Here is a 20,990-nt window from a genome sequence, read left to right on the forward strand (position 1 = left end):
CTCGAAGAATTTAGGGGGAAAAAGCAAGAAAGAAGAATGAAAGTTGATAGTTTCGTAAGATAAATCGTAGTACGCCGGTCGTCAGTACGAAAAATACCGCGTCAAGGAAAAAATTTCAAGAGGATATTCATCTCGGTGATGGCAAAGGTCTGTGTTCCTGTTCACGATATGAGCTGTGATGCTGATGCTCGTATACCTGCTATTATTTTATATTCCAATGCGACGCTATGTTTCAAAAGCAAGAAAATTTCTTCGAATGGGGATGTGTTTTGTTAGGTAGCTACGTATGCCTGAGAATGATACCGAAATATGTATCAGACGTCTTCATCGAGGTGAGAAATTATTGCTGGAAATCATCAACGATATGATACTGCAGCTTGGGCAGGGGGGATTTTTTCCTATAGTGTCTCATTTTTCTAAGGTAATTTTCCTGTAGATGTTGTGTTGCGATGTGAAATACGAAAAAGGTAGGTGATTCATTCAAAATGTTCTGAAACCTTTTTGACGCTTTTCGTTTTTGTGTACTCGGGTTGTTTTGAAAAAATACACGATTTTAGATCATTTACCCTTGTTTTTTTTTCATGAGTAAGTACATGAACGTTTATTCAATTGTTTTGGAAATTTCAATGTGATTGAGTAAAGTGGAGGGTTGATTGTTTCGTTCCTATGCCCCTGATTTTATTCAGTAGGTAAAATTCTGCGCATCCTTTCTAATTTTCTAGTTTTGTGGGAAAATGCATACGAAATTAAAAACGAATTGATACTACACATAAGTGGATTCTTAAGTAGAGTAGATTGGATTCAGTTAATTTTGCTCTCTGTAGAGAACTAAATTGCGAGAAGTGACAATGTGTATAGGTCAGGGTGAGGTTGGAGAACTATAACTGCTTCAAAATTGATCTTTTTGAAATCCAAGTTCTTGAATCTAATTATGTAATTTTATTTAGTCTATTTAAAAGCTCTTTACAAAATCAGAAAAAATCAGGCTACATTGGTTAGATTAATCATTAACGTATCATCGAAGTCCATAAGAAAAATTTCCGAACAAGAGATGAAATGAGAAAGGTATTCTACTTAAACAATTTTTTGAATCTGACAAGAATTTGTGAGCTCATAAATTACACCATCAAGCCACATTTCAGGTGCTGAATTTAATGTTTCAATTTTTGGGTGATTTTTAAATTTCATAAGTGGTCCGTTTTTCCTTAAAAAAAAAATCAAAATTTGATCAAATTGATGTAGAAAGATTAAATTCGGTTTATAACTTATTCTATCTTCTATCCGAACCCCTACCACACGTGTGGTAGGGGTTCGGATATTTTTGAAGCATTCAGGAAATTTTCGGGTCTTATGATTTAGAAAAAATTCCATAAAAAAGGACAGAAATGAAATTCAGTGACTGTATCAACTCACATTATTTGTTTACCATTTGTTTTTTGGCCCTTTTGATCAATTTAGACACAAATTTTCAAAAGCAGTTTTCGATATTTGCACGAGTAAATCTACTTTTTTTCTAGCAATTGCTTATTTTTATGTGAAAAAAAAACCATCATTAATGTGTGGCAAATTCTGAATACGTCATTTTACTTTTATAGCCAAGTAGGTACATATATGTATTTTAAAAATATGTAGTTCTCAATTTTTTTTCGAATTTTTCAGCTTTGCCCAAAAAGACCGAAGGGTTTACCATTATTACGAAAAATAAAAGAAGAAATGGAACTAGAAAAAACTTCCATGCGCCATTTTACACCTCTAGTTAAATATTTACTTTCAATATCATTTTCATTTCTTCCAATTTTTTTCTCCCTTTTTTGAAGACTCAAATTTATCATGATGGATAAGAAAAGAGAGGGGATGGGTGGGGAATTCTGAACAAGTCATTTTATTTCTCTGAGTTGCTAAACTTATCCTTTTTTAAATTTTGAGAAATTAAATTTTTCTGAATGTTGGCACAACTTTACGGTAGGGAGAGGGGGGGATGATGATAATTTGTGTATCTCGTTTCACTCAAGAAATTATTGAAAGTTGTCGCTTTTTCGCAAAAAATTCCAAAAGTTTCACTTCTTTTTTGTGAAAACTGTCTTGCTCTCCTGCCAAAAAATATCGAAAATTTCTCGTCTTGCTTTTTGCCAAAAATCGCAGAAAAACCTCACTTTTTTTGCAATACTTGAGTAATTGCTAAAAAGACCGGGTTTTTATAAACAATTTTCAAAAACTTCTAATAAGCTACTTTTTTTTTGATTTGCTAAAAAATTGCAAAATAGCCATGTCATTGTCAAAATGTTTGCTTTTTTGCAAACAATTTCAAAAACTTGAGTAAGTTTAAATTGCCCAGAAATCTCGCCTTTTCCACAGAAATTTCTAACAAGTCCTGTCTTTTCCTAAAATTGTAAAAGTCTTACGATTTGCAAAAAATTGACAGAAAGTCTTCGTTTTTCACCAAAAAATTGCGAATCATTTGCATAATACACCTGCTCTTTGCTAAAATTTTTAGTCTTGATTTTGTTCTGAAATTGCAAACAATTTTCTCTTTTTCACCAAAAATTTTCAATAATGTTTCACTTTTTTGCTAAAAATTGTCGAATGATCCAATTTTTCCAAAAAGTCAGCCAGCAACTTCTTGAAGAAATTTCTTCAAGAAGTTGCCGAACAGCCCTGCTTTTTGCTATAAAATTGTCAAAACCTTGAATTTTTTTTAAAGCTGATAGAAATTCTCACATTTTCTCTGAAAGTTTCGTTTTGTGCTGAAATGGCCAGTCTCGTCCCTTGTGGTGGTAAATTACTAAAAATTTTCACGTTTTTCGTAAAAATTTACGAAATGAGTGATTCAATTTTGTGGACAAAAATTGAGGCCATGTGTCACCTTTTTGCTCAATAATTTCCATAAAGTCCTGCTTTTGATAAAAATTGTCGAAATCTCGATCGAGTCTTAAAAAAACATTTTCCTGCATTAAAATGTTTTGCTTGTCGTTTAGTAACTTTTTTGGATACTTTTTGGTTACTTTTTCAAACTTTTTTGGTTACTAAAGTCGTGCGAGCCTTGAGTAAAATGTTTGTGAACTACTTGTAAAAATAATTTTACAGAAAGGTTTGATTTTTCTGAAAGAACTCCCATGCAAGAGCCAAAATTTATACTTGTAGATAGCCAGAGCTACCCAGAACCAAAACTAGACCAGATAAAATGTCATTTTGCCCTCTCTTCTATTAAAATTTGAGGCTAGAAAATTACGCAGTTATGAGTCCCCCATTCGATTATTTCAAAATTCAAATTCATATTCAGTGAATTTTGAACATTATTAATGAGTATATTTTAGCATTGCCAATTATCAAACATGAGTTTTTGAGCTGAGCTCAAGTTTGTCACCTTTCTGCGATTCAAGTTTGAAACCAATTATAATACTGAAAACGTTGAAATTTCATAAAATTAGCCCTGGATCTTAAGTGTTGATACAAACCTTTTCCCCATACTTTTCGATCTTTGCACAGTTCAAGAAACAACTGCCAGATAATTACATAGGAATGACCTAGTAACGAAAAAAAATCTGCTCTTGGCGCTAAATTCATACGTAGAATTATACGAGTAGGTTAATACCTTCTTATTTGTTTTCTGCTTTTGTTCAACAATTTGAGTACGTGCTTAAAAAGGAACGAACATTTTATTAATTTACCTGTTTTACACGAAGAGTTTTCCTCATGAACTTGTTTTTTTTTTTCACATGTTCGTATTCTACGTTTTAGAGAATTCAGCGAGCCGGATTTGTTTTTCAAATATCTCGAAAAAAAAAAGGTAGAATTTAACAATAAAACAAATACACTTGTACCTATACAAGAAAAAAAATTATTCACATTTTTCTCGACACTTGAACGGGTCATCGAAATTACGGTCGACCTCATATTTTCGTATTATTCTTCATTAAATATTAATGCAACGAACAAAATACTTTAATGGCTGAATATTTTTATTTAGAAGTATACTTAATTTCCATTGCATTTGTTATATACGAGTAGTTGAAACATGTCCGTTGCACCTTGAGCTTTTGGATTTAATTTTCGCGTCCGGAGACGAAAGAACTTATAACGTGACCTGTTTAAAAAGTATTTACAACCATTATTATCTTAATTAAAAATACTATATCCGGAGAGTGTTGGTTAAACAACGTGGCGACGAAAAGAAAACTCGTATAATATACTGTGATTTCTAATGGTTGTACCACCTGGTGTTGCTACGAAAATGGCTGATTAATGAGTAACTCGTACATAGGGGTCAAAAAATATAGCAGTAGCGAGCTTACAAGACGGTGTGTAATAATTTTCCTCCGAACGAGCTTACCTACACATAAACATTCATCAGATCTTTATGTAATACTTGTATCCTTCCAGGATAATTTCGCCAAGTACCTTCAGGCTGGTTTTTAGACCTATAATAAACAACTACCAAGCGCCCACTTCTTCTACAAGTATTCGTGGTGTAGGTGTGATGGAGTGGTTTTTCGAATATATATAAATGTAACGGCCATAATAGAGAAATTCTCCAAAAATAGTTTCAGATAGGAAGGTACTTCAATATACTTAGAAAAATTTCTAACTATCGAGGAAAAGCGAAAAGTTTCGAGATTACGCTCGTTTGGAAAATTTCTAGCTTGAAATGAACGAACCGAGTGCAGATGAAAATTGCTATTGAAAAATTTGAATCTGCTGTATTGGTGTTTTGCAAACGAGTTCGTCAAGGGTGCTAATTGCTCTTGAGAATTTTACATCTAAAAATTAGAAACAGATCGTCTGATAGGAAAAACTAGTTTTCAAGTATTATTTTTCAGCATTTTAGAAATAATTTTCGCGCATTTTTTCTCAATTATTCTTTCGAGTAAACTTATTTTAGTAGATTGAGTATATTTTTAAATAATGTAAATGCGATAGAACTAAACATCTCTCCGAGTTATAGGTAAATATGAGCGGGCGAAGATGGAAATTATTTCCATCTTCAAAGTTAATTATTTCGCTACATCAAAATCATATTAAAATGTTTTTATTAAAAAAATCTCCTCGAATATATTTTTAGAAAAATAAAATAGCTTTAATTATCGGAGATTTGTACTATGTAGCCCCTGTTAACAGCAGAGATATTTATACAAACCGAGTTTTCTTTGCTTTTTGAAATGAAAAGACTTGAAAATTAAACGTTATTAGTGTCGGTGATGTAGAAATTACACGGAACACTACGTTAATTGCTAAAATACCCCTACATCATTGCGACCTTGATAAACTTATGAATAAGTTTAGTACTGGGAAATTACCACAAATCGTCGAAATTAATTATGACTGGCGTGGCGCGCAATTTACTCGAAACCACGCTCGCCTAATTAATAATAAAAAAAAAAGAGAGTCGCTAATTAAAGAAACAATGTTGATATTTTTCAGAGTTTTCTTTTCTTTAAAATATTTTTATGTACACCGAAATAAAAGAAGGGAAAATTACGAGATAAACTTGTTGAAATATAGCTGCGAATATTTTTTTCGTTGTTAGCATGGTCGTCGTCGTCGTCGTCGTCACCCTTCCCCCCTCTCCCTCCCCGGCATCCCTTACCGCTCGACGACGACGCGTTGAAAAACAAAAGGCGTGTTTTGTAGAAGGCGAATAAGTTCGAAATTAGCCCAAGTTTTGAGTAATTTCGTTAGACCGAAGTTGTTTGTTATTACATTTCTGGAAAAGTCGATGTTTCTCGAGTATTTATAAAGCTCGTCGCATCAAGATGGAAGGGGGGTAGGGGGCGGAGCGGCGGGAACAACCGACGCTTAGTTTTAATGAGTGATGAATTTTTGGACCAAGTGTTTACAAAGATGAAACTCGTAGATGGGAGTTTGCGAAACGATACCGTCGAAATACTGAGGTGTCAAGGTATTTTAAAATTATCTTACGGTGCGAAATGTTTCAACCGGGATGATGGACAAGGTAGACAGGAAAAGGGTATTAGAAAACTTTTGCCAGGATTGTTATGAAATTCACGTATGATTTTTAATGAAATCAAAGCAACTCGAGACGTGATGTTGTCTTGTAAAAACGACGAGTAATTTTTTACCAAGTAAATGCTCCCCTGTTCGTGTCGGAATTCATTTTACACGAAATAAAACTTCAACTTTTATCAAATAATACTTTAAACCTTTGGCCAACAATGTTGCTTGTTCAACTTGAAAGGGGTTTGTTTTTTTCGTATTCTATTCAGGCTCGATGGTGGTAATTTTGAAAATTAAATGATGGAAAATTTTTTCCGAAAGCTAATAATTACAGGCTTCTTAGACTCGGCGATGGTGAGTTGACGTGTAGAAAAATATTCCTGTAAAGTTGTCAGTTTTTTTGAAAAATTAAACGAGAAAACAGAATACCTGAGTACATACATATTTTAAAATAAATAGGTACAGATCGTTCGTAGTTGTTAAAAATGTGTACCTACTACCTACAATTTTGCAGATTTTTTATGGTTAAAAATTTATCGTAAAAATGAACCCAGTATGTGTCTCTAACACTCTCGATAATGGACTAAAAATATTCAAAGCCATTTAAAGATTAGAAAAAATAAATAATGTTACGACGATGGGTTACAATTTCTTTATACATTTTTATGTTATATATTCGTAAATCCAGACTGTAGAGATTTTTTCCCATGTACAGTAATGGTGTTGGCAGAATTCACGCGTTTTTGGAGTAATATGTGCGGAGCTATTGAACGGAATGTCGTCATTTATTTATATTCGTAGCTTCGATGGTGTACATATAATCCTGTAAGTGTACTGACACGAGTATCGTTAAAATGTCGAGTTATTTATAATGTGAAATGAAAAATGAAAAAAAATTCGAAACGAAGATATCGTTATGTACAATTAAATTTTATACTCATTTGCATAATTTTTATGGGAGTTGAATTTCTGAATGGATGACCATCGTGTTTATCGAAACAAAATGTGCTGACAATGATATCAATTTTATTATCAGGTTTTAAAATAAGTGCAAAAGGCGTTGTATAAAGTTTGGTAGGTGTACTAGGTATCTGGTATTGAAAGAAATTACTGATGCGGATGATTTTTTATTGCTTGAAAAAATCTTTAAATTACGGAATGCGAAAATAATTTTTGATTCGTATTTCCAAATTTTGCAAAAATGAAAAGTGATTTGGAATGGATTTGATTCCGTAATAATAAACAAAATATGTTCTGAATGCTATTTTTTTTTTTTTTAAGAAGGAAATTGTTGAATTACGTTCGAAAAAATTTGATTAAGAGGCCTTGACTTCTTTACTTTTTTTTTCAAAAAAAGATTAAAAAATTTTATTTTTCCAAATTTGGCTTACAAGGAAGCTATCCCAACTGGCCGAAAGATTTTTGAACCACACAAAGCTAGCTCGAAAGAGCATATAAAAATACACCACCAGCCAAAATTTCAGGATCTAAAGTGCATTTTTCGTCCTTTGGTGAATTTTGAAAATAAAATTTGTGTCCAAAATGGAAAAAATCAAAATTTCACCAAATTAACCTGGAAAGCTGAAATTTGGTATACACTCTGTTTAGGACCCACAAAATCGATTGGGAACGGTTTAAAGCCGTTTTGAGCACTTCTGGAGCCTCTTGCAGATTTTTGGAACTCAAAATTTCCACTAAATTTCAAAAACGAAGGTGGGAAAGCTGAAATTCACGCTGTACCCTAATTACAAGCTGCTGAGTCGACTGGCGCAATTTTGAACCGTTTTGGAGAAATTCTAGTTTTTTTTCTTAAAAATTTGTGTTCTTTGCTAAAAATTTCATACAAAGGAGCCCTCTGTACTGAACTGGCGCTCCTTGATTTAAACGAAACCAAGCTAGATTGAAGCAGCATGGCCTTGAACTCTCGTAACCAAAAATTCAGATGCTAAAGTTTATTTTTCAATTTTTGGCGAATTTTTGAAAATTCAAAACAAAGTTTTATAGACAATTTTTCATTTTTTTTTTTTTTTTTTTGAAACGTGTAAGACGTCGAAACGGTGATTTCCACTTGCGCTTTTCCTTCAATTTATTTTGACCAGTTGCGCTTTACCAAGCCTGCTTCTTTAAATACCACTTGCGCTTCTTAAAAACAAATTTCAGGGGTTCTCAAAGTTTGGAAATTTTGATAGTACGAGTATGTTTGTGCAAAGTCGTTCTTTTATGGCGTTGATATTGGATTACTGTGCGGAAGAGGAACATTCTCGTGATGTTACGAATGCCAAAACAACGAATCGAGGTTTTTTTTTGAAAAATGATGAAAAAAATCTGTAGGTAATGTGTTGCATGAATTCATGTTTTATTCCTTTGTTTTTGTTTTCTTGAGCAAGGAGCAAGAATATGCCATAAAATACAAAGTATAACATTCTATAGCTGCAGTTACCAATGCTTTTTAAAAGAAAACTTGAAGTAGTTAGATACTGTTCCAAATGCCATGGGGTGACCATCATAGAATCTAACTACCTCATTTTTTGCTATAAACAAAGCTTAATACATATGTGTGTGTAGGGATGGTGCAGATGCAAGGCAATGGTCCCGGCGCGCCCGCAGCCCCCCCGCGACCGGCGCCCCACGAAATTCCCCCGAGCGAAGCGAGGGGGAATTTCGGGGGGCGCCGGTCGCGGGGGGGCTGCGGGCGCGCGCCGCGCAAGCGCGGCGCATCTCTTCTACCCGTTTAGTCACATTGTCTCAAATTCCTGAATTTTTTTTGGTCATGAATACTTGAACAGAGTTCATATGGGTCTATCTAGATGTAAGGAGATAGCACCGGTCCACCGGCGCGCCCCCAGCCTTCCCGTGCCCGGCGCCCCCCCGTAATTCCCCCGAGCGAAGCGAGGGGGAAATGCTGGGGGGGGGCGCCGGGCACGGGAAGGCTGGGGGCGCACCTCTTTAAGGTCGCTTTTCTTAAATTTTAGCCTCATTATTCGAAATTTCTGATATTTTTGGTTATGAACAGAGTTCATATGTGTCAGTCCTCTCCGTGTGGATGTAAGGAGATGGTCTCAGCACCTCCGCAGCCTCCCCGTGACCGATACCCCTCGAAATTCTCACGAGCAAACGTGAAATTGACATCAATTCATAGTTTTACTCAGTATTTCTTCAAAAAAAAATGAATAAAAGTATAATTAATCACGTAATGCTGAAATACAACGTAATTAGATTCATTTTTCCAGTACATATATTGAATATCCACGTATGAATCAAGGTAGTTAGATATTATGATAGATACCCATGGTGCATAGAACAGTATGTAACTACCTCAATTTTTTCTTTGATTGATCACAGGTAACAGATATTCACATTATATTCGTCTCTGTTCCTCATTTTCTACTAGTTTACATCAAAAAACATGTAAGAAATGCAATAAATTGCTTCAAATCTATAGTGTTCACACTCTGCTCGAATATTCCCCAAAATTATAATTGGTATGTAAAAAGCCTCGAATCGTTGTTTTGGCATTCGTAACATCACGAGAATGTTCCTCGTCATTAAGAAGAATCACCATACACATCCTCCCGCGATTTAAAGCAAAAAAAGTAAGGTAGTTGGATATTGTGACGCGTACCAATGGTTAGCATCACAGTATCTAACTACCTGAGTATTTTCCTCAAAATTGAGGGAACCGCAAAAATTCTGTTCCCTCACCACATTTCTGGCAATTTTACATTTTCAAAAAAAAAATTGCAAAAATTGCGGGTAGTTAGATTCTGTTATATTACCCCATTACCGTGTATGTAGGTAGACAGTACCTACGAGAGTATAATAAAAAAAAATGCTCCCCTTGGTGAGATCAGACGGATTAGGTATGTTAGGTATGTAATAAAAATAATTCGTTCGTTCGTTCATCAGTTTGTATCTTTCAATTCTTTCAATTTTGGGAACACATTCGGAATTTTAAATAACCGAAAAGCGCAAGTGGGTAAAAATTATTGCTTCTACTGAAAAGCGCAACTGACCAAAAAAAAATCGAAAAAATAGGGGAAAAAGCGCAACTGGTATAGAGCCCGTCGAAAAGCCAAAATGAAATGAGCAGCTGCAAATTCTTGCTTCCAAATTTCATGAAATTTTGATGACAATCGGAAACTTTTGTAATGATGTGAAAGGATTTTAAGAGAATGAAAATGCATTCATCGATCAACTCTTTAAGCTTGTCAACGTAGTAAATTGTTATAATTTTTTTCGTCGATAAAAAAGCTCTTATTTTTGGACATGTTGTGTCCTTTATGTATGTATTCGACTGGGCGAAACTTCGAGCAATTACATTAGATATACACTTTTGAATTCACGTTTCGACGTAGATATATTTTCCCCTATCATAAAATAATTACCACGCGGAAGAAGGTGATTATGAAAAAATAAAACGAGATAATCATCTCGACATAGGCGTTTGGAAAAATAATAAAATTATACGAAAGCTAATAAACCAATGAGACAAATTACCGCAGCAGAGGAGCGTATTGTCCAACTTTAAAACAGCCAATGAAAACTATTCCGCTGGTAATTTATTAGCGGTAATAAAAACTATACGCATTAAGACAACAAGCTCGAAGAAAGTGATAATTTGGATATGTAAATTAATATTTTACGAGTTATTCGACAAATATAGATATATATTTCCGCGTTTATTTTTAATAGCTGCAGAAAAAGAAGTGTTATATAAAAAATTAATTCACCCAGAAAGCAGCAGGAAAAAAAGATAATAAATGAAGTCGTAAAAAAATTTGATAAGGTGACGGTATCGAGGGATAAAAGGGTAAAAGAAGCGAAAAAAAAGAGCAGCATTCTATTTTAATAAACTTTTCGCAACTTCATTAAAAATCATTTTTCGCACGAAAAGTCTCGTGTTCTCGTTTTTTTTCTGGCGTTTTTATTTTTTTTATTTATTTTCACTTCGATCTCCTCTCGTCCTTTCTTATTCTAGTTCTCTTGCTCTTTGTCGATGATACACGCAGATGATTGATAACTTTACTTTTTTTTATGTAGGTAACTTCATTAATACTTTTTTTATGTTGTAAGTTTTTTTCCTTTTTTTTTCGGTGGAAAGTTTTTACATGCCTGGGTAAAGTTGAGAACTTAAGAACGGTTGTAATCGTCGTCGTGAAGTTATTAATTACACGCGCGAGTCGACGAAAAGTTGATATTGTAAAAAAAGAAAAACGACCGGAGAAAATCCGTAAGTAAATGTTAGTTTTTCCGAGACGGTGGCGAGTATTTTGAAAAATATTCTTAGTTTAATCGACGTTGGCAAATTTATCGCTGCGAAATTGTATCGCAGGTTGTCGTATTTACAAAATTATGTATTATTTTCGTCCACAAATCATAGCTAGGCGAATATGCTCGTATCTTGCGCATTTTCACTAGAGTTTCATCGTTGCAGAGATGAGGAAATATATCGCCTACGAAGGTGATTTTTTCTATTCCCTCCGTAATGTGATGGAGATCACTTGAACTCGGCTGCTTTATTATGTAACACATTGTTTATGACAACTACGAGGTGGTGTACTAAATAAATTTCAGCTTGTATGTACTATAATGTGAATTATAGCTCGAGATACTAGTTCGAGCGGGTTAAACGTTTAATTTTACGTTATACTTCAAGATGGAAATTGCGAGTGCTTTATAGTCGAACATTTATAATAATTAAAAATATAAAAATAGCGAGCGAAACATTTCGTGCCATTTTCTACTCAATTTTCTCATCGTTAATGTGCAACCCAAGCGTCGAATAAGTAACCGAAAAGGCGAAATGTACAGTTACACAACATTTTTAGCTGATATTTGTTTCGCACACGGTATTTGCTGGTACGAAAGGCGACATACCAAGTGTAATTTTCCGGCGCAATTCTTTTGAGAATATGGTTCGCTTTCAATTTTATACCGTCGTCATATTAATTTAGTCTGAAGTGTTTATCAGAGTGGAAGTATAGCAGAGGTGGTTCTCAGTTCACTACTGTAATTATTATATGAGCTCTTAAAACGATTTTAAAACCTCATACCGAACGTTAAGCATTATTTCCGGGTCACGTGGCGTGAAAAGATTTTGTATAATCAACTAGGCGAACTGGAGCTGGTAAGATGAGTTTGGGGAAAAAAGCTCCGAAAGAAGTGAACAGCTGGACGCCAGAAATTACTGCGTCAGTGTCTGATTTTAGCATAGTTTTTGACGGATTTCATGATGATAATTGCTGCTTTAGATTTTTTTTTGTTTCTTTAACGAGGTTGTTGAAAAGTATGTCATCATTGTCATCCTCACCTCGAAAACTCGTTTTAAAGTATAAAACTAATTTTCTTAATTTTTAACGATTTTTTTTAAAGGATGGAAACAGCTCATTGGTGAATTGATTTTTTCACAAAAGGAGTAATGTCTCAAGCTAAAAAAAACTTGAAAATCAGTTTCTGTTAACAGAGGACCTCCTCCTCTTTCATCTATTTCGACTTTTTAAGCCGATCTGTAGCCTCCAGCAGAAGTCAATTTTTTCTCCAGCATACTGTAATTATTTCGGAAAGTGATAGTATCAAATTTCTATCGCTGGAAGCTCCAGAACAGCTTGAAAAAAGTCGCAATTGATTTTAGAAGATGACTTCAGAAGAGTCAGAATAGTGGCTTGAAAAATTTCACAAGAATTGAGATGAGAGCTTTTAATGAGGCATTGACGATCTAACAAGGAAGCCTTTCGGTCACTTAGTCGTAGATTTCAGTCATTATAGCCTGGTTTCTCTCAGAACATAGGAGAAATAAGGCTTACGAGGTTTATCATGATTCCTGGATTGGGTTGAGACCACTCACAAAATTCGATTTGGGGTCCCAGAAGTCTATTTTCATCAATTTTTCGCATGTCTGAAATTTTTTTAAAATTTTAAATAAAACTGTAAGGTCATCTTAGCCAAAGGCATCAACAAAATTCGCTCAAATGAGGTATTTAGAGCTTAGTTTGGCGTTGGATTGAAAAGGTTTCAGCGGGGGAATTAAACGTCAAACTGATAATCAATCGAAAAAATCTACGTCTTTATGCATTATCGGTTTTTTCGTGTTTTTTTGACATTGAAAAACCTTGTGTCATTTTCCCATTTTTCATCGCTTTTTGAGACCTATTTTTCAGCAAGTGAGTGAAAAAAATGCATTTTCAATGCTCAGATTTCTCAAAAAAAAAAAAAAAAAAAAATGAATGAAATACTAATAATATTTATCTACCTATTGTCAGAATAACTTGTACAACAAAATTCTAGGTACCTACGTTTTTTTTTTTAAAAAAAAAAAAACAGTCAAGTTAATTTTTGACACTATTTGAATCAAAATCGAAAAGAAAAGGGTAAAAAGAGGGGCAAAATTCAACATTTCCAAGTTCTTCGTATTGGGCATTAAAATAAAGTTTTTCAAATACGCTTAATTCATTTTTGAAATTACTTCAAATGAAATCTTGAAACAAAACCTGTAGTGAAAGTAGTGGAAAAGTAGTGAAACAAAAACCTTCAAATCATTGGGGAAAAAAGTTTATTTTTGATGAAATTAGCAACAGTGTTGGAATAAGTAACGTCGGGTTAGCCGGTAAATTTTCTTCCATTTCAATTTTTTTGAAAACTTTCCTGTGAAAAATTTGAATCTGTTGATTTTTTGGTGTGTGTGATGGGGGGGGGATAAAGTTGAGAGTTTTCTAAAAATTTGGTTGAAAAAATGTTGTGAAAAGGAGTGATTTTTTCTATAAAAATTCCGTTAGATACCATGTAAGAAAAGGTAGGAGGAAGGAAAAAGTAAAATCATTGCATTCATCATTTGGTTATGAAAATGTTAGTGCTACTTTTAGATGGTCTGAGTTTATTTTTTGCATTATTTTAATGAAAAATTCAAAAAAATAAATGAAGCCTTGGAAAATGACAAAACTTAGGGTAGTTGAATACTGCATGTTGAATTAGGGTGCATTTCGAAAAAAAAAATATCGCATAATTTTGACCAAATTCAGTGGAAACCTCCATTTTGAGTTGAAAATTATCGAGAAATTTTTTTTACTACACTGAAAGAAATAAACAGTAATAGTTACATTGAAACAATGCACTCAGTGCATTAAAACACGGTAATTTTGGTATAGGACTAAAACGCATTAATCAGTACATATTTAGAGAAGTAACTATTACACAGAAGTGCAGTAACCATTCCATCGTTTTTATTCAACAATATTTAAAAATTGGGGGATAGGTGATATCAATTTCACGTTTCTCCGCACATCTAAATAATTCTCACTGCAACGAATTCTTCTAGACCTAATTTCCCTAAGAAAATTTTCCTACCTGACTGGGATTCGAACCCGCGACCTCTCGTTCCTAACTACCTACACTTAACGATATGGCCACGAGTAGAATATTTGATTCAGGCCCTCAAAGTATTTATAGGTTTTTCACTGTTTGAAAAAAATGATTTCATTGCAGTATGGTAAATCACTACATGGTTCTCAGTCATGTTTAAGGAATGTAATCATTGCTTACTATACGATGTACTTATTACCCACCAAATGATGTTTTGAATACCATGTCTGCAGGACTGAGTCCCCAAAGAAATGTAATGAGAGCATATAAATGAATTTTGAAAAGTGATGCAATAAATCCAGCCTGGCGATGTACTCATTCCATCACTTGATGCATTCTCTGATTTAATCTATGTAATCATTACATCAAAATGATGTAATTTGAAAATTACTGTACTGTGCAGTAACCATTGCATCAATTTCGGGACTGAATAAAGCGTTTTGAAAATCATTTCTTTCAGTGTACGGAAACACTCTTGAAAAAGACCCTCGTCCCTCAAAAAGAGGCGATTAATGAAAATAAAAATCACATTTTTTCACTCCAAGTCTCACCCAACCAGTTTTGGTAAAAGTGGGTCAGTTCCTAAAAACCAAAAAAATTTCATAAGTTGTTGGCTACTTTTCTCAACTTGTTGAAATTGGCAATAATCACCAAAAAGAAAGCACCATTGTATTCCAAAATATTATTTTCACTAGTAGTTTCAGAAATGATATCTTCAAAATGTTTCAACATAGGTACCTGGTACATTGATGCAAAATGTCTGAAAAGAAAAAAATTTTAATTCGAGAATTTACCCAAAAATTAAAAATTTGAAAATTTCCAACTGCTTATCGGAGGTTTAAAAGTGGTCTTGGATTTTGATGTCCATAGGTAGCTCAGATTGACGAAAATCTCAAATATAATCTTTTGAAACGAGGCTATTTTTCCCAAAACAGGTCGGGTATAGGTTAGAGCGAAAAAACCACGATTTTTTCAAAAATGCTCTCTCTTTGAACACTCGTATTTTCCCTTTCAAGGGCTCCTTCGGAGCTAAAATTTATTTTGAACGATTTTCAACTCAAAATGGAAGAATTAATTGAATTTGATCATATGAATACTTCGACATTTTTTACTAAAATTTTTGTATACCTATGTATTTGATAAGATAATCTGATACTCAAGTAAACTACAAGCTACTCGTAGTGATTTCATTGTTGTTTTATTCAATTGTTAATTGTTTTTTTTTGTTTTTTTTTTTTTTTACAGTGGATCATGGTGTTTGAACGGCAGTAGATAAATGTGAACATTCGAGATGAATTTCGTTGGGATCGTTTTACACATCGTCTGTCATTTCTCCCTACTACTTTATACAGGTAAATGACAACTTATAATAAACATATCACAAGTACTCTCTAAATTTTACTGTTTCAAATTTAGAGAGTAGGTAGTATCATTTGTTGAGAAATTCTAATTATTTCGTTGACTGTATACCTACTGAATGAAGTGCAAGTATGAATATTCGGAGCTTTTGTGTACATATTTTTTAAGTAAAAATTAAGATTATAATTAATGCACTTGAAAAATTTACTTCAGCTACATGAAAAATTTCATGAAGTAGGTATCTGTATCTACATATCAAAAGAATGAGGTTAAAAGTACAATGTACCTATGTAGAAAGTAATCCTTACCTTTCTGGTGCAGCGGTTATACCACTGTTTCCTTTAAAATCCCAAAAGCAACGTTTGGTTTCGAAATTTTCTTTAAAAATTTACTAAAATTTGAGTAGGCGCGCATTTCAATGCGTATATACGACGTAGATGTTAGCAAAAAGCTGGGTTTGGGAGTTTACAATTTGGTTTATCGTATTTTATACCATACTGTTTTCAAATATGCAAATGTTTTAAGATCATAATGAGTGGGTAGGTACATATCTAGATACCTAATTTGATTCGTACGCATTGCTAATGAATTTTCTATACAAACTAGAAATACGCAACTATTCGAATAATTATACGAAGAAATAATATCCAAAACACTCGAATTTTTGCAAATAAGAAAGATAAAAAGAAAAATACCTAGAAATGTATATTACGTATTTTTTTCGGCTATAAATTTTCTCGCTAAGTTAAAAGTTTTCATGCCAAAATATTTTGCGTTAATGCCAAAATTTATAACCCGCTATAAATTTGTATAATACCATCTTCAAATCGAAAGTTTTAGCGACTTAAATGCATTTTCTTTGGTGAATTACCGTTTTTGTATTGTTTTTTAATGTGTGCCGTTTTGGTATTGTGATTTACAACGGGATGATTTTAATATTGTAATGCATTCGAATTCTATATCTACGCTATCGATGAAATTGGATTTATAATGTTGTTGTGGTAAATTTAATCTGAATTTAATCGATGACTATTTATATGCTGGGAAACGAGATTTAATTTAATTTTAATTTTTTTGATTATTATACGTCGACGACATCGACACGTCATTTAATAGCATATACTCGACTCACTTATTCGTTGAGTCAGACAAACATAATGGGTTGACTTGGAAATTTCACGAATCATAGATAAAACTCCCGGTACCAGTTTTTACGAGTTGTATTTCCTTTGAGTGGTAAATGTATACGTAGGGGCGAAGGAATCGTTTTCACCGTGACGCGTGCTGCGATCACTATTTCCGGCAATTTATTGGCATACGGTAACTACAACCCTTCTTCCGGGGGTGCCATGTTCCAAAGTAACGAGACGAACACGATATAAATATTGCTTTTATCGAACTAGCTTTCAAACTACTCGTACAAAATGTACTTCACGTCGTCGTCGATGCGGTAGCAGTGCTGAGAATTTTCCAAGATTATATTTTTTCGTTTTTGTGAACGAAAGTACGAGTAAATTTTAATTAAATCTGATGTGGGGATTTTTCCACGTATTAGGGCTTTATTTGGTAGATTTTTGTTGGTATTTTATCATGCGGCACGAGCAAGACGACTATGTTTGTGGGTACTGATTTGTTTCAAGGATGTGAAAAAAACATGAACTAATACCCAAAAATCAAAATTTTTCAAGTTTTTTTTTCAAATGAAATGTTGCAAATAGGTAACGTTGATTTTACATTTTCATACCTACGTAAATTACTTCGTGATTATTTATTTTCAGTCACTTCAGTTAGTAATTAATTACTTTTCAGACATTTTGATAAACGTCAGAGGAAGTGAGATTTTTTCTTGGGTTCGTCAGCCCGTGTGAGGGGGAGTAAAAATACTAAAGAACTTCAGTGCGTACAATCTTTTTTGATTTCTAATTAATATTCTTGAAAATAAATTTTGATATTTTTTGTCCTCCTTCCCTCCCCCCAAAAATGTATTATTGAGTAATTTTTCGGACCACCTTTGCGAACTCGAACATTTTGAAAATCCACGTAAATTATTTTACATTAAGACGTGGTAGAAAGAAGATTAGAAAATGCCCTTTTTTGTTTTGTAACATGGTAAGTGGGAAGCAAAAAAGCAAATTTCTTTACTTATTTTTCAAATTCCGGTTTCTTAGGTAATTTAGAGAGGCTCCGACGACTATACCAAATTGAAAAGGCCAAAAGTTCATTCGATCATGATTAATCAGGCATTGACCTACCTTTGAAAATTTATTTTTTCGATTATTCAGGATATTGATCTGAAGGTGATCGAACTTACTCGAACTCAAATATCAAGTTTTGACGAATCCATCAAAAATCATTGTTTATTGTTGGCCCATTTTTTCTGAAAAAAAAAACACGAAAAAATTGCAGTTTTTTATTTCTGGAATTCTTGCAATGTTGCCAAAAAATTAAACTAAAAAAATATTGAAACTTTTTAACACTTTAGGGTATGTTGTTTTTAAATGATGAAAATTGAACTTGAAAAAAAAGTAATGTAAAACTAATTTTATTGATTCTATGATTTCAAAAATGATGAGATTACTTCTCCTAATATCGACATTCTGTGTCGATTAGATTATATAGGTGATTTCAAGCCATTCTGGAGATTCTAAGCAGATTTTAGAAATTTCAGATTTAGGGCGATTGATATCTACCTGTTTGTGATTCACTTGATCAATTGCGCATCATTTTCCCAAAATGTATTTGTATCCGTATATGTATTTCTCCAGTGATTTTATGTGTACGAGTAGTTGAAAATCTGAAAAATTCTCTCCAAAAAATGATTAAACAAAGGTAATTTGCACAGTTTTTATCGCACTTTTTGAGAATATGGAATTTCTAAAGTATGGCTGGAAGCTCCAGAATGGTTTGATCCAGTCGACTCAGCATATTGAAATTAGAGTACAAATGTACTTGAAGTACCTAAATTTTAGCTGTCCACCTTCATTGCCCAAAATTTTGTGGTTTTAACTTTTAAAAATCTGCTGGAGGCTCCTGGACTGCTTAGAATGATTCGATACAGTTTCAAGGTGAATGTTGGGGGGGGGGGTGTCTAAAATAATGCACATACCAAATTTCAAGTTTCTGCGTCTCTTTTCTGAAATTTTGATTTTTTTTCATTTTTAGTTCGAATTTGATTTTTAAAAATTTACCAAAAATCGAAAAATGCTCTTAAGCACGTGAAATTTTGGCTGGTGATTTTTACATACTCTTTCGATTTAGCTTTACCAGATTAAAATTTTTTTTGTAGGTTGGTAAACAACATTGCTTGAAACAGGTTCGTTCAACTATCAGCTCCTGGCGCAGAAACTCCATTCCATTATTCTGCCAACAAAAAAAGTACTGACAATGAGTCGCACACCAAACAGTGATCGCGGGATCATGCCTGTATTGGGAGTTTTTTTTTACTGATGTACGAATTGAATCCCATCTAATCTCTATACTCATACACGGACTTACGTATTTTGCAGCATTAAAAAAGTGCCAAAATTTGACACTCAAGGGTCAGATCTTAGCTCTCGAGTGACACTGAACAGAAAAAAAATCAAAAATGGAATCAATTTACATATGTACATGCAAAAATGATGTTGTGGGAATCAATTCGACTACTCCAGATTCCTAAAAAAATCGATTGGGAAGCAACTCAGTTACAGTCCCTTTAATTATCTTCTGGCTTATCATAAAACTGATGTAACTGGAGTTTCCAAGGAGCCTTGTGGGATTTTTTCAAAGTTTCATTTCAGATAAATGACCTGCTTCTATCATTCGAAGAGGAGAGCATCAGATCATTTTTCAATTAGAACTTGCACGATCGATGGCGCGTTTCGGACTTTTCTCATTAGAGTAAGTGAGAGAGAAAATACTTCAATCGCGAGAAAACATGACCAGCAGTGAGCTAATGAGATAGAATTTATTCATTTGTGGGATGATTTTTTTACCCCCCTTTTTTTCCATGTATATTTTTTCAAATGGTTGTTTTATGTGATGGGTGTGGGAGGGGGGAGGGGTGATGGCGCTACACAGCGCCACGTTTATGCCAATTTAGCCAAGTTGCAAAACGTAGCGGCAGCGACGAACGACACACGCCAAATCGCGCGTTAACCTAATTAAAAGTCGCTTAGTTCGTCACATGGTTAACTCTAATGACTTCGGCCAACGCAAAACACTAAATACTTCGTTTAGTTGCAAAGTACCACCACCACCAAGTCGACGGTGCGTGCCAGGCCAGCCAGCCAGATATTATGGGGCGCGCATCTACTCGTAGGAAAACATTAAATGAAGCAGGGAAATACAATGTCGGCTAAGTGCCAATCACGTTTTTTACGGGAGAGCGTAAACGAGTTTGCATAACAGGTACATCTTATAGAAAGCGCTATCTCTCGGTGTTCCATAGTACAACTTGGACTCCAAGTTGTACTATGGAACACCGAGAGATAGCCCTTTCTATAAGATGTACCTGTTATGCAAACTCGTTTACGCTCTCACGTAAAAAACGTGATTGGCACTTAGCCGACATTGTATTTCCCTGCTTCAAATGTGTAACTCATTTCGCCGCTCAGTGTATCCCCTTTCGCGCGGCACTTATACTATACCGTATAGCACTAGCAGATACCGGAATAATTTTATAACTTTCTCCCCTAATTACGAATGTCCGCTTAATAAGGGACATTTAAAGTTTACGCCAAACAACCTCCTTGAAATCGGGTCGCCTCTCTTTAACAAATTTCTGCACCTCTTTACCTCTTGCTATACTATAACCTGATACCTTGGCGCGCGTGTTTCTCTCTAATGCACATAATCATCTTGGTACCGCCTGCTAAATTGATAACGACCGAGCACTCGAACATATTTTTCTCTTTTGATATGGAAAATTATTCGAATATCGACGAAAAAGGCGAATCATTAAATTCCGTTGCAATCTAACGAACAATTTATGTACATAGCTTTCTATCATACGCTAACATTTCGAGGAAAAAACACGAGCTCGTTTCGCTATCAATTTTATTGATGAAAAAATAAATAAAAAAAAAGAATACGCGACTAAATTATTGCAACGTAAAATGTAAAACATACCTCATTAGTAATACGATCGAACTCAATTTTCTCAAATAAATAAACGTAGGTAGGTAGATATTCGCGTATCTGTTTCATTGAACTCGTTCGGTAATGTGCATAGGTACTCTTATAATACTGTATTTTAGTCTACACATTTATTTATATGTACTCTCCTAAGTTGCAAACGTGTGCGTCAAAGCTGAAATTTTTCACGCGAAAAACTTAGGTAAGAG

The 20,990-nt window shown here is 34.0% G+C and overlaps 1 protein-coding gene across 2 annotated transcripts in view; it reads left to right on the top strand.

Moving 5' to 3' along the window:
• The window catches only part of LOC135846591 (T-lymphocyte activation antigen CD86-like), a 366,864-nt gene that overhangs the window by 64,680 nt on the left and 281,194 nt on the right, over nt 1-20,990 (top strand). For both annotated transcript variants that reach the window (XM_065365779.1, XM_065365778.1), the window contains one exon: nt 15,553-15,659. In XM_065365779.1, the coding sequence (XP_065221851.1) occupies nt 15,599-15,659 (61 nt within the window). In that variant the 5' untranslated portion in view covers nt 15,553-15,598. The remainder of the gene's footprint in view (nt 1-15,552; nt 15,660-20,990) is intronic.

The sequence above is a fragment of the Planococcus citri genome, chromosome 5 (assembly GCF_950023065.1).
Source record: "Planococcus citri chromosome 5, ihPlaCitr1.1, whole genome shotgun sequence".
Lineage (NCBI taxonomy): Eukaryota > Metazoa > Arthropoda > Insecta > Hemiptera > Pseudococcidae > Planococcus > Planococcus citri.